The sequence below is a fragment of the Podarcis melisellensis genome (assembly GCF_964234715.1).
Source record: "Podarcis melisellensis genome assembly, chromosome: 14".
Lineage (NCBI taxonomy): Eukaryota > Metazoa > Chordata > Lepidosauria > Squamata > Lacertidae > Podarcis > Podarcis melisellensis.
The window spans coordinates 29,184,036-29,202,775 of NC_138546.1; the positions used below are offsets into that span (position 1 = coordinate 29,184,036).

An 18,740-nucleotide genomic window follows, 5' to 3' on the forward strand; every position below is an offset into this window, starting at 1 on the left:
TTCCTATGTTTTAATCCCGATTGCCCTTTTTGGAATTGCTACTATAGTTTTGGCTTTGTTTTTTAAAGTTGATTCTTTGATGTTATGACAGGGTTTGGAAGCAGGGATTGCAATATATATTTTAATTTTGTTATGATGTCTGGATTTGTTAGATGCCTTGAGTTTCTTCTGAAAATCAGGTGGGATGCAAGTTAAAATAAAACAATTTAAAAAAAAAAACTTGTTCTCTACTCTGGGCGCCTCCGTGTGTAGACAAACAGTGCAGATTCTATTGGATTCTTGCAGTAAACAATATTGCATTATGGCGGAGATTTTGCATATAAATAACACCTGCATATTTCACTCCAGCTCCAGGGACTTCAAGAAGCTTCAGCTTGCCTCCACCATGAAATTATTGGCAGCAAGATGCTTCATTGTGGGAACTCATGCTTTTGGATTGTTCAGCTCAACTCAATGCGCGCGCGCGCACACACACACACGTTTGCTCTGCCTTGCACACATGCAATCCCAACGGAGTACAGGTAAAGAGCCCCAGGCACATAACTCTCAACAAAAACAAATGCATACAACAGATCACTGCCAAAACATTGCAGCATTCTCAGGCGGAGGTGTTGATTCCAGTGAAGGGTGGGGTATAAAGGATCAAGAGCTGAAGATTAAAAAAGAAGAATAAAAATGGGTGTCTGGCAGAGCACAACAACTTGGGCTTCTCAGCAAAATTGAGAGGCAAATCGTTTGCGGGAAATGGGTTTCTGCTGATGTCCCTGCTCCGCAAAACTCTCTTCCTGTCCCCACTCCCTTAGAAACTCACTGGAACATCTCTCAGAAGTGCTGAAGTATTATTGCAAGATCTAGCTGTCTAAGCAAGAGCTGTCTAAGCAAGAGGTTGGTTTGGGGAAAAGGGCACTTTTAAGAAGGGCTTCATGTGTTAAGAGAATGTGTCAGCAACATTCATCAGCCAAATATCCACGCCAATAACCTACGCAAGTTACTAGGCCACAGTTTTTAGCTGATCGTCACACCTGCCCAGATGCTGTGACCAAGAAAGGAGAAGAACTGGATCCCTTCAGAGCTGATTCTTAAATAGCCACAGCAACTGGAGATTTACAACCTTGATTTAAAGATGGTTTTCCTTTCAAGTGCACATCCAAAGGTTGCGGCTAGGACCATGTCTGGGTTCCCCCTCTGTCCCCCTCATAGCCCTCCCTTTCTCCTCCTCTCCTGACACCACCTATTAGTCAGTGGAGAGCCAGTGTGGTGTTGGAGAGCCAGCGTGGTGTAGTGGTTAAGAGCGGTGGACTCGCAATCTGGTGAATGGGGTTCGCTTCCCCGCTCCTCCACATGCAGCTGCTGGGTGACTTTGGGCTAGTCACACTTCTTTGAAGTCTCTTAGCCTCACTCACCTCACAGAGTGTTTGTTGTGGGGGAGGAAGGGAAAGGAGAATGTTAGCCGCTTTGAGACTCCTTAGGGTAGTGATAAAGCGGGATATCAAATCCAAACTCTTCATCCAAACTATTAGTCAAGATGCCTACGTTCTACCTCCACTGTTGGAGGCGTTATTGCCTCTGAGTACTGGTTGCTGGGAATCCCAGGTGGGCAGAGGGCGGTTGTCCGTGGTCTTAACCACAGGTATCGGGTCAGCCAGTGGGAGAACAGGATGCTGAGCTAGATGGATCATTGGCCTGATCCTGCAAGGCTTGTCTCCTGTTCTTATCTGTGGCTATCACTGACAGGGAAGCCGTGAGTAGGAGGACAGCAAGCCAGGCAGCTGTTTCTACATCATATCAGATCAGATCATCCAGCATCACCCAGAGTCCTGTTCTGACACAAAGCCCTCCTTAACAGGGAGGGGAAAATCTGCCCATGTTGGTTTCTCTCACTTTCTCATTTTTCCCGTTCACCTCTTCTTCATCAGTTTGTAACATTTTTTTTTTAATGAAAAGGCATACATTTCCCTCTGCATTCCCAATGCACACATTTTTTCGCCCCTAATATCGTGCATTTTTATAGTGCATTGGTTGGGCAAAAGATTCCTGCATCGCAGGGAATTGGACTCGATGCGACCCCTTCAAACTCTACAATTCTGTGATTTTAAGACTCTATGATTCTCTAATATAATGCATGGTATTTTCACGAACATGCATATTCTCCCATGCACACCTTCCCATAACATGTGCTTTTTTGCACCTCCTTTTTTTGCTTGAAAGTGGCATTGCAACATTTAGAGAAGCAGAAATTTCCAAGGATAGCTGTGTTTCAGTTTTATGTGGACTGAGATTTTGATTTGGCAGTTGAACATATCTACGCAGCCACCCAGGGCCATCCTCACTCCTGAGGCATTCTGTTGGTGCGCAGAGTTGTAGTTCTGGGAACAAGCGTACTAACTCTGCCTGCTTGCCTCCTGTACCTGCGGAGGCTCACTTTCCCCTGGCAGAGAAGGCTCCATCTTTCAGACTGCCGCTCTCCAATTGGCAGAGAGCAATGAGAATGGCAACTGGGGTTGCTGAGGCAGAGCAAGTGAGCTTCTCCATCCAGTCACCCCTTGCAGGCTGGCTTAACACACTGGACCACAACAAGCCAGAAAAAAATGCTCCATGCGCTGGTAACCCCTCTGCTACACTGCTTGCCTATTTGCTACCAGGCCGGTTCTTGGGTTCATTCACAAAGGCCTGAACAACTTGGGCCCAAAGCACCTTAAAGACCATCTGATCCTTCAAGCTCCACCTTGATCACTGAGACTCTCCAATGGGGCACTGGATAGCTCACTTGGATAGAGCGTAGTGCTGATAACGCCAAGGTTGCAGGTTTGATCCCCATATGGGACAACTGCATATTCCTGCCTTGCAGGACATTGGACTTGATCCTCAGGTTCACTTCGAACTCTACGATTGTAGGATATCTATGATACCTTCTGGAGAGGTTTGGTTGACCTTGGGAGTGAGTTTTTATTGTGGCAAGCACTGCCCTGTGCAGACCCTCAGCAGCTTCTCCCTGTATTATTTAGACAGGCCTTCGCAGTGCTTTGTTTCTTTTATTTTCAACTAAAATAAAAGAACAATTTCCAGTGTTCACTGGTGTTTTCTTGATGTTTAACTGATTTTATTATAATCCTGCATGTTGCTTACCACCTTGCTGTGCCTTTATGAAATGTGGGTTATAAACACACAAACAGCACGCATTGAAGAGGGCTCGGGTGCTTCTACGAAGCCTAAAAACAGATGAAGACAAAAGATCCTCTTCCATGTGGTTTCCAGGGGTATACTGCATATGAAACTGGAGGTTTGACTAATAGTCACTGATAGGTCAAGTCTTTTCCCTGCCTTTGAGAATCCCCTACCAAAGTCATCTCAGCCAGTGGCCATCATCAAAACTCCTGGCAGTGACTTCCATAAATAATGTAATGAAGTCCTTCCTTTTCTCCACCCTGAATTTATTTGCCGTATTTTTCGCTCTATAAGACACACCAGATCACAAGACGCACCTAGTTTTAGGAGGAGGAAAACAAGAAAAAAAAATATTCTGAATCTCAGAAGCCAGAACAGCAAGAGGGATCGCTACACAGTGAAAGCAGCAATCCTTCTTGCTGTTCTGGCTTCTGGGATAGCTGTGCAGCCCGCATTCGCTCCATAAGACGAACACACATTTCCCCTTACTTTTTAGGAGGAAAAAAGTGAGTCTTATAGAGCAAAAAATACGGTATACACTTCCCCCTGCCCTCACCATGCATAATCTGTTCGGGTGGAGGACCTTGACCCAGGACCCCCGTTTTGCTGGCAGCCCTGGGTTTCTTACACTATATCTTTGCGCCCACCCTTACGCCACATCAGAGAGCACACTGCAGAACCTTTCTCGTGGTGACTCCATGCCTTGGAAGTGCTCTCCCCAAGAAGACTTCCTTGCTATCACTTTAGGTTAGTGGTGAGGAACTGGAATGCGCCCTTGAACCCTGATAATGCCCCTCGCTTGTCCAGATGAGGGGTGTGTGAGCATGTGCGGAAAATAGCCCTACTGTACAAAGGTAAGATTCATATTTGTGGCCCCGCCCACCGCTGGCACGTGTCCCCCCTCCCAAGATTGCCCCAGAGGACAATACAGCCTTCAGGCTGAGAAATGTAAGCTCCTCCACACCTAACTGAGGAGCCAGGCAAAAACACTTCCGTTTTCCCAGGCTTATAAGAACAGCTAACGTAAGCATTTAATTATTTTTTTAACTCTTAAGAGCAATTTGATTTTGCCATCCATTTGAACGGGCTGTTGTTGCTTTAGTTTAGTTTAGTTTTCTTTGTTGGATGTGTTAAGTCAGAATGCATCCGACTGTACCAGGATTGCTGTATTGAAGTGTTAGTTTCGATGCACCCTGTTCCTGGGACTGTGGTTCGTTTTAGCTCAGCGGCTCTCAAACTACGGACCACTCAAAAATCACGGAGGGTCTTGGTGGACCACTTAATAATTTGCATGCCTGTTGTAGCAACTGTTATGTGCTGTGTTAGATACTGTATGCTTTTTAATTCTGGTTTTTACAGACACACACACACACTGTGGACCACATGAATAAAGAACTAATTGTGAACCACAACTTGTTTTAGACCTTTGTTTTAGAGTGTTTCAGTATTGCATCTTAACTTGCTGTAACCCACATTGGGACCTTACGGCAAAGGGTGGGTAACAAAGTGAATAAATCACCATCATCATTGTACGTTATTTGTTTTTGTTGTTGTTGTTAAATAACAATAAATTATTATTATTATTTCTTACTGCTCTGTTAGCTGCTCTGGGAGCATAACTGTAATTTGAAGGTTGGGGTATACAGTGGTACCTCAGGTTACATACGCTTCAGGTTACATACGCTTCAGGTTACAGACTCCGCTAACCCAGAAATAGTATCTCGGGTTAAGAACTTTGCTTCAGGATGAGAACAGAAATCACACGGTGGTGGCAGCGGGAGGCCCCATTAGCTAAAGTGGTGCTTCAGGTTAAGAACAGTTTCAGGTTAAGAACAGACCTCCAGAACGAATTAAGTTCTTAACCCGAGGTACAACTGTAAATGATAAGTAAACGCATCAAATAAGTGTGTGAACTAGCGGTTAACAAGGGACAAGGAAGGCTATTATGGATGTCTTTATGCACAACTTTGTCGCTGTCATCCGCCAGACTTTTTTGTTGGAAACCACAGTGGGCATCAGGTATGATAGAATTGTTGGGTTGGAAGGGACCCTGAGGATCATCCAGTTCACCCCCCTGCAAGGCAAGAATATAAAGCTGTCACTTTTCCTTTGATCTCATTCAGCATGGCAGCCCTTATCGCTATTATTACTAGCAGCGATTGTTAAATAGAAGCTCTGCTACTCGAGGCACTAGCCCTCGGCTATCTGCTCTGGCTTGCAAGCTTTCAAAAAGGCTAGAAACACTAGGAGACAGAACAGGTAGGGAGGTCCTTTGGCATATTCCACCTGTGCAATCCTGAGGTTCACTTCCCACTGCCAAATTACCCCCATCAAATTTTACTGCCTGGCAGTATGGAAGGGCCATAGCTCAGGGGTAGAGCATCTGCCTTGCAAGCAGAAGGTCTCAGGTTCAATCCCCACCATCTCCAGGGAGGGCTGGGAGAGAACCTTGCTTGAAAACCTGGAGAGCTGCTGAACTAGAAGGACCAATTGTCCGACTCCCTACAGTAGTACCTTGGGTTGAGAACTTAATTCGTTCTGGAGGTCCGTTCTTAAATTGAAACTTTCTTAACCTGAAAGCTAACTTTAGCTAATGGGGCCTCCCACTGCCACCAGAGCACGATTTCTGTTCTCATCCTGAAGCAAGGTTCTTAACCCAAGGTACTATTTCTGGGTTAGTGGAGTCTGTAACCTGAAGCGCCTGTAACCTGAGGTACCACTGTATAGCTCCCATGCTTATGGTTGTGAGGAGAGAGTCAGTCCCACACACAACTTCCTCCCCATCGCAATCACACGTGTGTGAACATGTGGATGCATACATGCGGATGAGCCTTTGTAGTTATGTAGCCCTCTGGCAAGCGGCCCCTGACTTCCCAACCATTGCTGCATGTGGCCCTCGGGGACATAAAGGATGCTTGCCACTGCTCTATAAGAATAGCCAACTAGCATTTTCTGTGCTAACAACCCTGTGACGTCACCCAAGAAAACACATCTGCCTTGGAATTCAATTCCACCGCAATGACACCAACACGCCCTGTGGAAGCCCTGGTTAAACGGACAGTACCTTCCCGGATGTGATCATAGGAAACTGGCTTCTACAGAGTGAGATCATTGGTCCATCTAGCTCAGTACTGTCTACACTGACTGGCAGCAGCATGCCAAGGATTCATGCAGGGGGTCTCTTCAAGTCCTACTCAGAGATGCCAAGGACCGTCTAGCAGGGGTCAGCAAACTTTTTCAGCAGAGGTCCGGTCCTCTGTCCCTCGGACCTTTGTGGGGGGCAGACTATATTTTTTGGGGGGAAATGAACTAATTCCTATGTCCCCCAAATAACCCAGAGATACTTTTTAATTAAAAGCACACATTCTACTCATGTAAAAACACCAGGCAGGCCCCACAAAATAACCCAGAGATGCATTTTAAATAAAAGGGCACATTCTACTCATGTAAAAACATGCGGATTCCTGGACCGTCCGTGGGCCGGATTTAGAAGGTGATTGGGCCGCATCCGGCCCCCAGGCCTTAGTTTGCCTACCCTTGGTCTATAGTTCTCTTCTGTCCTTTTCTGTTCAAAATGGATGCAAAGCTGTGCTAACATTTACTCTAGGCTGGGTTGTTCTTTTTTATTATCATTTTTTTTTAAAAAAATGGCACTGTTACGGGATTTCCATTCTTAATTACGATATTTGACAATTGCAGGTTGCAGAGCCTTTAAAACTATTTTACGAGCAAATCTGAGTCCCAGTGAAAGGAGCCGGGGCCCGGCGCTCATTAAGCTGACGAGTGAGAGCAAATCCAGCTCCTCCGAGCCAAGCGAGCTGCGCCAGGGCCTCCGTCCCGCTTCCAGCCTCTCGCCTTCATGTACCACAACCCCAATTTTGCAGCACCCTCCTGTGGTTTTTGGCTCCTACGTCTCCCTTCCCAAAACCCTGCCCACACAGCTCATCCAAGGCAACAGATGCTCTCCCGGTTCCTGCCACCTCTCATCCACAACCTGTCCGTCCTCCAGGCCAGTAATTCCAGTCTCAGTGACATATTTATGCACACACACACACACACCCCATACTCAAGGATGAAGACCTCCCCAGGATCACGTCACTGCGAAAAGGTTTACGCTGCATGGGTGTTGCAGTTTTGCTGCCAGGCCAGGCTCAATATTCTTTTGTTAATTCACAAAGCTCTAAACAGCACAGGGTCAAAGCACCCTAATGATTGCCTGGTTTCTTATCCTTCACCTCCACCGCTGAGGTCTTCTGATGGGGCACTTCCAGTGGTAAATTCTTTATTTCTTATTCCTTGGATATATATCTTGCCCTTCCTCCCAAAGGAGCCATGGACGGCAAACGGATACACGATTTATAAACAAAACCCTTCAAAAACAGCTAATCCTTCCAAAAACAATGACATCTAAGAGCAGTTACAATTTGAAACATTCTGAAGCCAGTTAAAAACATTATTTCATCCAATCTTAGGGTTGCCAAGAACGGTATTCTTCAGCCACTTGGATAAACAGGAATGTTTTCAAATTCCTTCTGAAAGTTACTAATGATGGAGACAGGTGCAACTCAGAAGGGAGGGCATTCCGCAACCAGGGAACCACCACCAAAAAGGCTTTGCCACAGGTCAGCACCAACTTAACAGCCCCTAGTGGCGGCATCACCAACATGACCTGCCAATCACAGGGTTGATATTGAAGAAGGTGCTCTTTTAGGTACTTGGATCTCAAACTATATAGGGCTTTCTATGACACCACTAACACCTTGAACTGGGCCCAGTAGTTCACCCGGAGTTTATAGTGTGGCAAGTACTGCCCTGTGGAACTCCTTACCAATACAAGTTTGGAACGAGCCATCCCTGCTCACTTTTAGACATCTTCTAAAGACAGGTAACTCACAACTTGCATGCATTTAACAAGCACAATTTCAGGTTTACGCATTTGGTGGGCGGCCAGCTGAAATCACACAAATTAAACGCACACAGCAGAGAGCTTAAAAGCACTTCACTTTGCATGGGAAAGCTAGGGATGATTGCACTGGGGCAGGGGACGGGATAGAAGTTCTGGTGTTGTTCTGGCTATACGTGATTTCAGCTTTTATGCACAGTACCCAGAATATAACCCCCATGCAATCTGTGAGTCATGTGTATTATTCAAACAGGCCTTGGAGAATTGGAGAGCCTGCGCCATTCAGGTCTCACAGAAGCGTCTGACATTTTTATTGAAATACTGTGTCTGCATAACTGCCTTGTGGTATTGTACAGGAAAGCATGATCTGCAAATGTTTAAATAAATTAACAAAAATCAATCAACAAATAAGGGCTGTGCGTCATGCTCTGGCCAAGTCAGATTGCAGATCCATCAAGGCCACCGCTGACACTCTATGGACCAGCCTTCCCCAACCTGCTGCCCTCCCATCATCCTCAGCCCAGCAGAGTCAAATCATCAGGAGAGTACTTGGTAGCAGAAGGGCTCAGTATGGCCACATTCACACCACACATATAGATGTGGAGAGGGACCTAAAGAATAAAGAACCCATTTCATACCTGTTAACACCAGCAAGAGGAACTGTGGCAAAACCCTGGGAGACATTTGATTCAGATAACTTACGATTACCAGTATTCAAAAGTCTGGCAAACTGCTCTTCTAGAAAACTTCTACCCAAAAGTTGAAAGTAGCTAGAGCATATGCTGTAAGAGACTGTTGTTGTTGTTTTTTTGGTCATAGGACATGGCTTTTTATTTTATCTACCAATAAAGAAGTCTGTAGCCATATGGCCTCTCCTGCTTATTCCAAGGGGTGGATTTTGTGAAAATATGTTCAGGTACGTTTCTGTTGAACTACTACTAATTGGGAACAAAGGGAAACAATGATGTTAACTCTTCGTTCCTTCATTTTTTTTCCATTTGGCAAGTCTGTATGTGAACTCCTTAGTTTAAGGAAGTGCCAAGTTGCACAGAAAACATTGTAATTGTTTTGTCTTCTGCCGGATCTTATATTACATATGATTTTGGCACTTTGTTTTCTTGTTATTTCTTTTATGTAAAAGTTTCCCTTTTTTGCTATAATTTACAATTTTTTAAAAGAAAAGTATGTCCATATTCACAACTTGCATTATAAACATTGTGGTGCTACTTTAAACAACCATGGCTTCCCTCAAAGAATTCTGGGAGCTGTAGCTTAAGAGTGCAGAGAGTTGTCAGGAGGTCCCTATTCCCCCTTACAGAACTACCATTCCTGTAAAAACTGCTCTAGAATTGTAGCTCTATGAGAGGAATAGCAACTTTCTAACAACTCTCAGCACCCTTAGCAAACTACAACTCCCATAATTCTTGGAGGTGTGGTGGAAACCATGAAGTGTTATCATAGTTCTTTAAATATATGGCATGAATGCCTCACAAAAGTGCTTTACAATTCTTTGTTGTGCCCAACAGACTCCTTTGAGAAATGATTTTAGAGTCACCGAGAAAATCTCTCTCTCTCTCTCTCTCTCTCTGTGTGTGTGTTTAAAAGCTTTCTTCTTTCTGATGTGCTCTCAAAGCAGGAGCAGAACAGGGGCAGCTCTCCACTCTCAACCTTTCAGAGATGTGACAGAACTGGGCCAACAACACTCCCCACTTTCCTTTCTCCTTTTATATCTTCTGAGAAGGGAAGCACAGCAGAGGCCGTTTTTACCAAAAGGAAGGCCTGCGTAAAACTTCCCTCACTAAACAACTGTGCCCAAGCTGGGAATGGAGCCTGGCCACTTAAGTGAATGTCTAACTGAGTAGGATTTGAACCCAGACCAGCCACTGCCGAGCACAACACTCTGTCAGCTAGGAATATAAGGAGAGTCTGACTGCTGGATCAGGTGGGCAGCCCATCTAGTCCTGTTCTTACAGTGGCCAGTCAGACACCCCAAAGAGAAGACTGCAAGAAGGACTCAGTGTGCAACAGCAATGCTCCCCACTTATGTTTCCATGGTTAGAACATAGCCATGATGGCTAGAAGCCTTTCCCCCCATGAATTTGGCTAATCCTCTTTTGAAGCCAGTGCAATTTTGCAGCATATTTTCTCAGAACTATTAAGAAGCTGTGTGTATGTGTCAGTCACTAGGAGCAAGACAACTAAATCCTACACCATCCTTGTAGGGTAACACAAACCCCTAGTTGTCATTCCCACCCCAACTCCCAACCAACAGACTACTGACAAAGGGAGGCCCCGGAGCCAATCGTGATTAATACAGCTTAATTGCCGCAGGGGTGAATAATAACGAATCGCACACAATCTGCTGCACATCCCAGATCGAAGATCAAGTTCCTTCTTGCAAGGTGATCTCCGGCTCCAGCACGTTTCTCAGGGAAAGAATTCAATAATATCTCAGATCAGATAGCACCTTCCCAGCAAATCTGCATGAAGGGAGAGCTGGCTTGTGCACACACTTGGAAAGGCAATTCCAAGGCTGCGGAACCGAACTCTCTCGAGTTTTTCCAAAGCATTTCATCGGAATTGCTTCAGTGTGTGAAGGCTTGGAATGGATTTGAAGTGGGGTGGGGGGAGAGAGAGGAGAGATTTTATTTTGTTACATGATCAACCAAGACAAACACCAAATAGTCAGGGTGTTGCTTGTGTGTGTGTGTGTGTGTTTTAAAGGATACTTCCCTCCCCCCCCATCCAATCATTTCACACTTTGCAAAGAAGAGTTTTGCAATAAATCAATATACGCACAAATGGCAGTTATACCAGGAGCTCCAAGCCCTAGAGCAATTAATAATTCCTTCTGCTCTCTGCGCCCCCCACCACTTGCCTCAACGAAAAGGGGGGGGGAGAGAACCTTCGAGGTAAAGGAACTGGAGAGTTTTTTTGGAAGGGAACAACTCTCCCTGTGTGAAGTTACTTTCCCCTCCCCCAACAAAAACAAGCCTTCATAGCTTGAAGGAATTTGCAAGCAAGAATCCGGCAGAAACACGGTGGAAAAGCCAATGGGGGGATTCATTGGAAACAGATGGCGTTTTCAGCTGTGATTCTGAAAACCCGCTCCTTTTTCTGACACCGTAAAAACAAACCATGGGATTAAAAGGGGGGGGGGACGATGGAGAGGAGGGGAGCGAAGGAGGTAGACCCAAATGTTAGCAGAGAAAAGCTTAACTCTGGCTACTAGAGAAAACATGCAAATTTGCAACAGCAAATAAGTCAGGCTACAGGTCAATAATAATAAAGAGGCGATAAAAAAACCTGCCAGTGTATCCCCCTCACAGCGGGCAGCCCCCCTCTTTTTTTCTTGCTTTGAAATATTGAGTAGATATTTGCATTCAGCAAAGGTTTCCAACTTAGCAACAAGTGGCAGGTTTGAGCAAGATCAATGCATCTGCCAACATGTCCCAGAAAGAAAGGAAGAAAAATGTGTCAAGAGGTTCATTCCTTGCCTATCTGGGACCCCAGTCTTGGATCTGGTTTATTCTACATCGCAGGTATAACACAGCTGAGCAACACCACCAAACCCAAATTTAGGTACACACATATATTCCAGACATGCACATGTAAACATTTGGTTCAAGAACTTTCCCAACCAAAATCACCTGAAAATATCCTTCTCACCATCCCTCTGGCTTTTAAAAGTCTATAAGTCAACATTTGCAAAACAAACAAACATAAGAAACAAGGTGCCAAATGGTGTGTTTTTTGATCTTTCACTAATGAGGAGGAGTACAAATGCTTTCTCTCGATCTCACAGCCATCGCTAAAGCCTTTAACGGAAGAGTAAGGTAGTAGTCAGGGATCCCCTCCTGCTTCTCTGTCGCAGAGACGCGCAATTCTCACATGGGCACTCAAGTAAAATGCTCTGGGGACGGAGAGCCTATGGGACGGGGAAACTTTCTCGGTGCCTTTTGTTAGCTCTGAAGCTCAGCTACAACCCCCCCTGATACATCTGCCCTCTCAGTTATGCTGAGCAACAAAGGCATCTTGATGAGGCGGACAAAAGTCTCTAGGCTAACCGATGCGAAGCAAAAGAAATTTGCAAAGAGGTGGGTCTGGTGTGCCTCTGATCGATTCAGGCTGGGTGCCTGAACACCACCAGGTTTTCCAACATGTGGCTAAGTGCTGTGAAATGAGAGCAAATGGGAGGCCCACAGATTGGGGGCTTGAGGGAGGGTGGGAGAGAAACCGAAAAGGCAGTTCTTGGAAAGCTGGTTCCCCCCCTACAAATTTTTTTTAAGCAAAACAGAAAAAAGCGGGGGAGCTGGTGCTCCTTACCTGTTGGGAAGACGCAGAGAGAGAGAAAGAGGGTCTGGATCAGTCCAAGGGCTTGGCCGCTTGCCCCTTTCCCCATACCCATCCATCCAGCTTCAGCTCTAACCACTAGCCTCTCCCTAGAAGAAGAGTTTTGGTTTGCAAAAGGAGAGAGGGAAAAAGAAAGAGAAAGGTAAGAAGGAGGGAGGAGCGGGGAAAGAACTCAACTGAACAGGAGAGGAGGCATGGAGGGGAAAATAAAAAGTAAAACACCAGCACCAGCAGGACACAGAGGGGAGGGGGAAACCGGAGCCTGGCTCTGAGCGGGGAACTCCAAGCGCCCGGGCAAGAAGTGAGCAGCGCGCACCGAATTCCACCCGCCCCGTTCTCCCTGGAAAACAGCCCCAGCCATCAATCACCGCGCGCTCCCTTCCAATGCGTAAAGTCTTCTCCTTGCTGGCAGGGCCTGGCCACTCAGAGGCCTGGTCCCGCCCGCGTAGTCAAGGCACGTATCCGGTTACAGAGCCAACGTGAAGAAGGGGGGTTGGGAGAGAGGAGAGATGTGTTACAGCTGGATTCCAGCACTCCATCTAGACTAGAGACAGAGAAGGCTCCCCCCCCCCCGCTCTCTCTCCAACACCCCTTCCAAAGGAAGCGAGAGGAGAAGGAGGGCAGCTCTGGGGAAGGGCTGTGGCGCAGCAGGGGTAGAGCATCTGCTTTGCATGCAGAAGGTCTCAGGTTGGATCCCCAGCGTCTCTCTGGGTAGGGCTGCGAGTGGCCCCTGGCTGGAGATCTGTTGCCAGTCTGTGCAGGCAGTACGGAACTAGATAGACCAATGGTCTGATCCAGTCCAAGTCAGATTAATTGGCATGGAGTTGCGGCAGATGGGGAGAGCATCTGCTTTGCATGCAGAAGGTTCCAGATTCCATCCCTGGCATCTCTAGGTAGACCTAGGAATGCCCCCAGCCTGAAGCCCTGGAGAGCAGCTGCCAGTCAGTGTAGATGGCATTGACCTAGCTGGACTAAGTCACTAGTGGAGAAACCTTTGGCCCTACAGGTATTGCTAAACTACAACTCCCATCAGCTCTAGCAAACATGGCTAATGCTCAGGGGTGATGGGGAGTTGTAGTTCATGACATCTGGAGGGTCAAAGGTTTCCCCAAGAGCTGGGCTGAGTAGAAGGCAGCTTCCTAGGTTCCTGTGCAGAGGCCTCCGAGCCAAATCTGGCCCTGGCTGTTTGGTTTCATCAGCATCGCCAGCACACACACCCAGGACCAAGAGGGAAGAGGTGGCTGCAAGATTTGTCAGAAGTCTTCTTCAGTCAAGCTAGTTGCTGAGAGGGGACATGTTAATATGTCAACATGGGGAAAAGAGATATTGGGGGATCAGGCTGAATGTCCACCCAGTCCTCTGCTTCCAACAGAGGACCGCTGTGTGCCTCTGAGAAACTCTTAAGGCAGGGCACAGAAGTGTCAGTCATCTCTAGGAGTTTATTCTCAGCACTGGATATTCGGGAGGGTCCATTGCCTCGGCTGGGTGGATCATAACAGCCTAATGCCATTAAAAATGGGACAGAAGAAAGTTTTGTCACCGACGCCTTACTTTTATCAAACTTGTGTTGGAAAACAAATGCAAGGGTCAAGGTGTCATTAACAGCCAGGGGGGCCGTGTGGCCTGTTTTACAGAGGGAAGTCCTCTGTTTGAAAGGCTGTCAGAGGACAGTCCTCTATCTGAAGGCGTTGTCTGTCCAAGTCCAGTTTATAGATAAGGAATAATGAAGAGTGAAGGGGGCTGTGCAGTTGTCCATCAACAGCCTGTGCCTGGATAGCAAGCCAAGCTGGTGGATCCAGGTCACCCAACCATAGCCTTCCCTACTGTTTTGCCATGTATTGCTATGCCAAGTATTGTCATGCTTTTTAAAATTACAGTAATTGAGTGGTATGAATGTGGCACAGATACGGGTGGCGCTGTGGTCTAAACCACAGAGCCTAGGGTTTGCCGATCAGAAGGTCAGCAGTTGGAATCACTGTGACAGGGTGAGCTTCCGTTGTTGGTTCCCTGCTCCTGCCCACCTAGCAGTTCGAAAGCACGTCCAAGTGCAAGTAGATAAATAGGTACCACTCCGGTGGGAAGGTAAATGGGGTTTCCATGCGCTGCTCTGGTTCGCCAGAAGCAGCTAGTCATGCTGGCCACATGACCCGGAAGCTGTTTGTGGACAAAACACCGGCTCCATCGGCCACTAGAGCGAGATGAGTGCAGCAACCCCAGAGTCATCTGCGACTGGACTTAACGGTCAGGGGTCCCTTTATCTTTACCTTTTAATGTGGCACAAGATACAGACTGGCAACTCTTGGGGCAACAATGCCTTTACAAAGAGGGTTAGACAAGCTCATGGAGGATAAGGCTGCCAGTGGCTACTAGCCACGATGGCTAGGCCATAACCCTGTGTGTTTGAAGGCAGTATGCCTCTGAATATCAGTTGGTGGGAATCACCAGGGGGAGACTTGCTGTTGATCTCAGGTTCTGCTTGGAGCTTCCCATAGGCTTCTACCTGACTGGCCACTGCAAGGACACCATGTCTGCCTACATCAAACTTGGGTCTCCAGCTGTTCTTGGACTACAACTCCCATCATCCCTAGCTAGCAGGACCAGTGGTCAGGGATGATGGGAACTGTAGTCCAAAATCAGCTGGAAACCCAACTTTGGGTTAGATGGACCATTGGCCTGATCCATTGGGGCTCTGAAATATACTCGGAGTCGAGTGTGGATTTCATGCTCTTTATTCAGCTCATAGTAATGAGGAATGGGGATGTTTCCCTGAACTGTCTGCTTTATATACATTAAATAATGGGCCCCACATGATTGGCTAATTCCAGGTTTCTCCTATAGGCCAATCAGGTTGTGGATTCACTACCACCTGGAGTTGGATTGGGTGGCTCCTGCGGACCAATCAGACTGCTGCATTCTGAATCCTATTGTTCTAGGACTAATCAGACTGCTGCAATTTGGATCCTATTCAACTCAGTACATAACAGGCTCCTTTTATGATCTTAAGCCTTTTCTTGCCCACACTTCCTCAGCAAGACCCAACCACACATAAAAGGGCAGGAGGAGAGCCTGATGGATCTAGGCCCATCTTATCCAGCAATGCCTTTGGGAAGGCAGCAAGCAGGACAACAGCAAGCAGCAAGCAACAGCGACTCTCCCCTCCTGCTACTCCCAGGCAAATGTTATGCTGACTGTAGAGGCAGAGCATGCCGTCCTGGCCAGTAGCCGAGGGACAGTGGCCCCTTCACTAACCTCCTCCCTGACAGGGCAGAGAGATATTTGCAACAGAACAAAGCCTTCCTTGTCAACACAGCTTGGCAGCGGGCACTGCACTTGCCTCCTGCGGGAGACCCGCCGTTACAAAACGAGATATAAACTTCACACATCGCAGGCTTTATTCTAAACCGTTCATCAGAGGGTTGGCTGGGACTCTCCCTCTGTATATTTTGTTCTCTGTAGGGAGCAGTCTGCCGTGCACCCCCCCTATCATTCCTCCCTCAGAGCCAGTCCTAAACAATACTCTCCCCTTTGCACACATTTCACATCTCAGCAAACCTCTAATAAACAACTGGGCATCATCGGTGCGTGGAACCGGAAGGGGAGGCTATGAAGAAAATGTATCCCACTGTGTTACAAACCTGGAGGATTTTTGAGCTGGAAAATAACCCAGAAAACCCAAAGACTTAAAATGTGGCAGTTGAAAAAGCCTCTTCTTACATAATTGATCATATGGGTGGAATGATGAGAAATGAACGCTGCTCTCCAGGACCAAATGGTCAGATTCCAGTTTTGGGGTTTCCCAAAACTCCCCCAGAAAAATGGCAAAGGCTCTCTCACAAAGAGGAAAGGCAGGATAATTTCATGGGACAAATATTCAGTGTGCTTTGAGACTCCTTAGGGTAGTGATAAAGCGGGATATCAAATCCAAACTCTTCTTCTCCTCCAAGGATTTTAAACGGCAACTCAAAGGTCTGCATACTCCATTAAGACATGCAGAGCTTGACACTACAACCAAAGTGTATTTAGGATCTGGGTGTTGAGGCAACAAGGTCTGGAAGTAGGAACTCTTGTTCAAAATTCTTATTTATTTGATCTGCATCAATAGATCTCAGGGCGGTTCACAAAATAAAATTTATGGTTCTCAACTGACTAGAAAAAATGCAGCCTGGCCTGCTCCTGTGCCTTTAGCGTCAGCTTTGATTTGCTGAAATCAACCAGCGAACTTTTTCATGGTGTAGAGATAAGCACCGCCATTGGCTAATTCATTCATGCTTAGCTGCTGGTAACAGCACAGGAACCCAGGTCCAGTAAGAAGCTGGCAATCTAATGCAAAGTTGCTTTAACTCAGAGGTGGGGAACCTGCCTCATTCCCTAAGTTCTTGGACTCCAGCTGCCCCCATCCCTCACCATTGGACATGCTGGTTGGGGCTGAGGAAATTTAGAGCAGAACAACATCTGGAAGGCCACAGTTCACCATCCCTTCTTTAAATGAATGCCAAAGATTATCGAGTTAGCCACGGTCTAACAAAAAGCTGGTTGTAGTCATCATTACATTGATACCCCATGTCCCTTCCAAGGAGCTTAAGGAAACATACATGGTCTTCAATTTTATCCTCACAACTACCCTGTGAGGTAGGTTAGACTAAGAAACAGTGATTGGCCAAAGGTCACCCAGTGAGTTTCATGGCTGGCTGGGGATTTGAACCCGGGTTTCCCAGGTCCCCATCAGACACGCTAATGGTTAGATTTTGTCTGGTTTGTATTTCTTTCTGAACAAAGAGTTGATGTGACTTCTGGTCAAACACAGTCCTCACCCCACAAAAGAAGCACCAGCATGTTGACTACATTTGAAGAGAAGTCAAATCAATTATGTGGCTTGTTCACTGTTTTAAAATTACAAGTGGTTGCTTTCTTCCTAAAGCTTAAATACAGTTTGAGGTTCATTGGTTCCCAGTAGATGGCACTGCTCTCCCTGGTCTGCTTGCGGGGGTGGGGGTTGGGGGCAAGAAAAAGACCTGCGCCTTGAATAAATGCAACCCTAAGCCTCCTTAAACCACATGACATAACAGCCGTTTGTGAGCTTCCCATTAAAATCTCAATTTGGGGAAATTGATTCCACCTCGAAGCAATTGCAATGCAATTACTCCTACAGGCAGCAATCAAGAATCACATCTAAACAACACCAAACTTTCATCTCTTGCCTGAGTAACACAAGCAAGAACGTCATACTCTCCCAGACACATGCCTTTGCAAGCACAAAATAATGCAGATTTATTTAAGAAACTAATAAATATTGCAATCTGCTATAAAAGGAGGGGGGGGGAGATCACTGCCACTGTGACTCCTTATTAAATGTCTCACTATGAATTCTTATTAAATGCCACTAACATCTGACATGTGTGTGATGGTTGTATCAGCTCCAATTACCTGTGACAGCTACACTGAACCTCCATAGATAGGTGCACTATATCTTTAAGTACCAGGTGCAGGAGGTAGTCAATGTGTTCATTCTTCACCTCCATGTGCTGTCTGTGAGCTTCAGCAGATCATTGTTGGAACCATAATGTTCACCAACCTGGTGCCCTCCAGATGTTTTGAATGGAGGACAGCAGATTGGAAAGCTGCTTTAGGTGGATCTTTGGTTGTGGCCCATAGAATTATACAATTGTAGAGTTGGAAGGGACCCCAACGATCATCTAGTCCAACCCCCTTGCAATGCAGGAATATGCAGTTGTCCCATACAGGGATCAAACCTGCAACCTTGGCATTATCAGCACCATGCTCTAACCAACTGAGCTATCCATCTTATACTATCCTTAATGCTCTTGCAAGCCACTTGATCTGCACATATTTGTAAAGAGCTGCTAGCTTCTGCACATCAGGTTGCCATTAATGGCAGAAAAGCACATCAGGCTGCCTGCCCTCCATAAGTTGGCAACCTTATTTGACATCTGGACTTCCTGCAACCAGCGGGCAGCTAGCATGCATTTATCAGTTAATAACTGTCAGGGAAATTGAGCTTTACTCATCTGATTCCCACCCTTCCACCACCTGGGACTGTCCATCATGCTATTTAACTTTTTTTTCATTTAACCCCCTCCTTACAATTAGTGATATAAATCAGGAACAATGAACCTGACAGTAACTGTATTCTGCCTCCTGCCCAGTGCCATTTGTAAATGTACATATTTCTATATATTTTTATATGTTGCTGCTTCTTTTAATGTGAAAGCAACACCATATTTTTTTTGGGGGGGGGGGCAAGTCTTTCCTGCAGGGGCAGCTAACCTGTGGCTCTCCAAATGTTAAGACTGCAGTCGGG

The 18,740-nt window shown here is 46.4% G+C and overlaps 1 protein-coding gene across 1 annotated transcript in view; it reads right to left on the reverse strand.

Annotated features, from left to right (window-relative positions):
• Window positions 1-18,740, reverse strand: part of RGMA (repulsive guidance molecule BMP co-receptor a) — a 32,825-nt gene that overhangs the window by 10,311 nt on the left and 3,774 nt on the right. Inside the window, exon 2 of the mRNA XM_081888674.1 lies at window positions 12,395-12,510. Within this exon, the coding sequence (XP_081744800.1) occupies window positions 12,395-12,510 (116 nt within the window). The remainder of the gene's footprint in view (window positions 1-12,394; window positions 12,511-18,740) is intronic.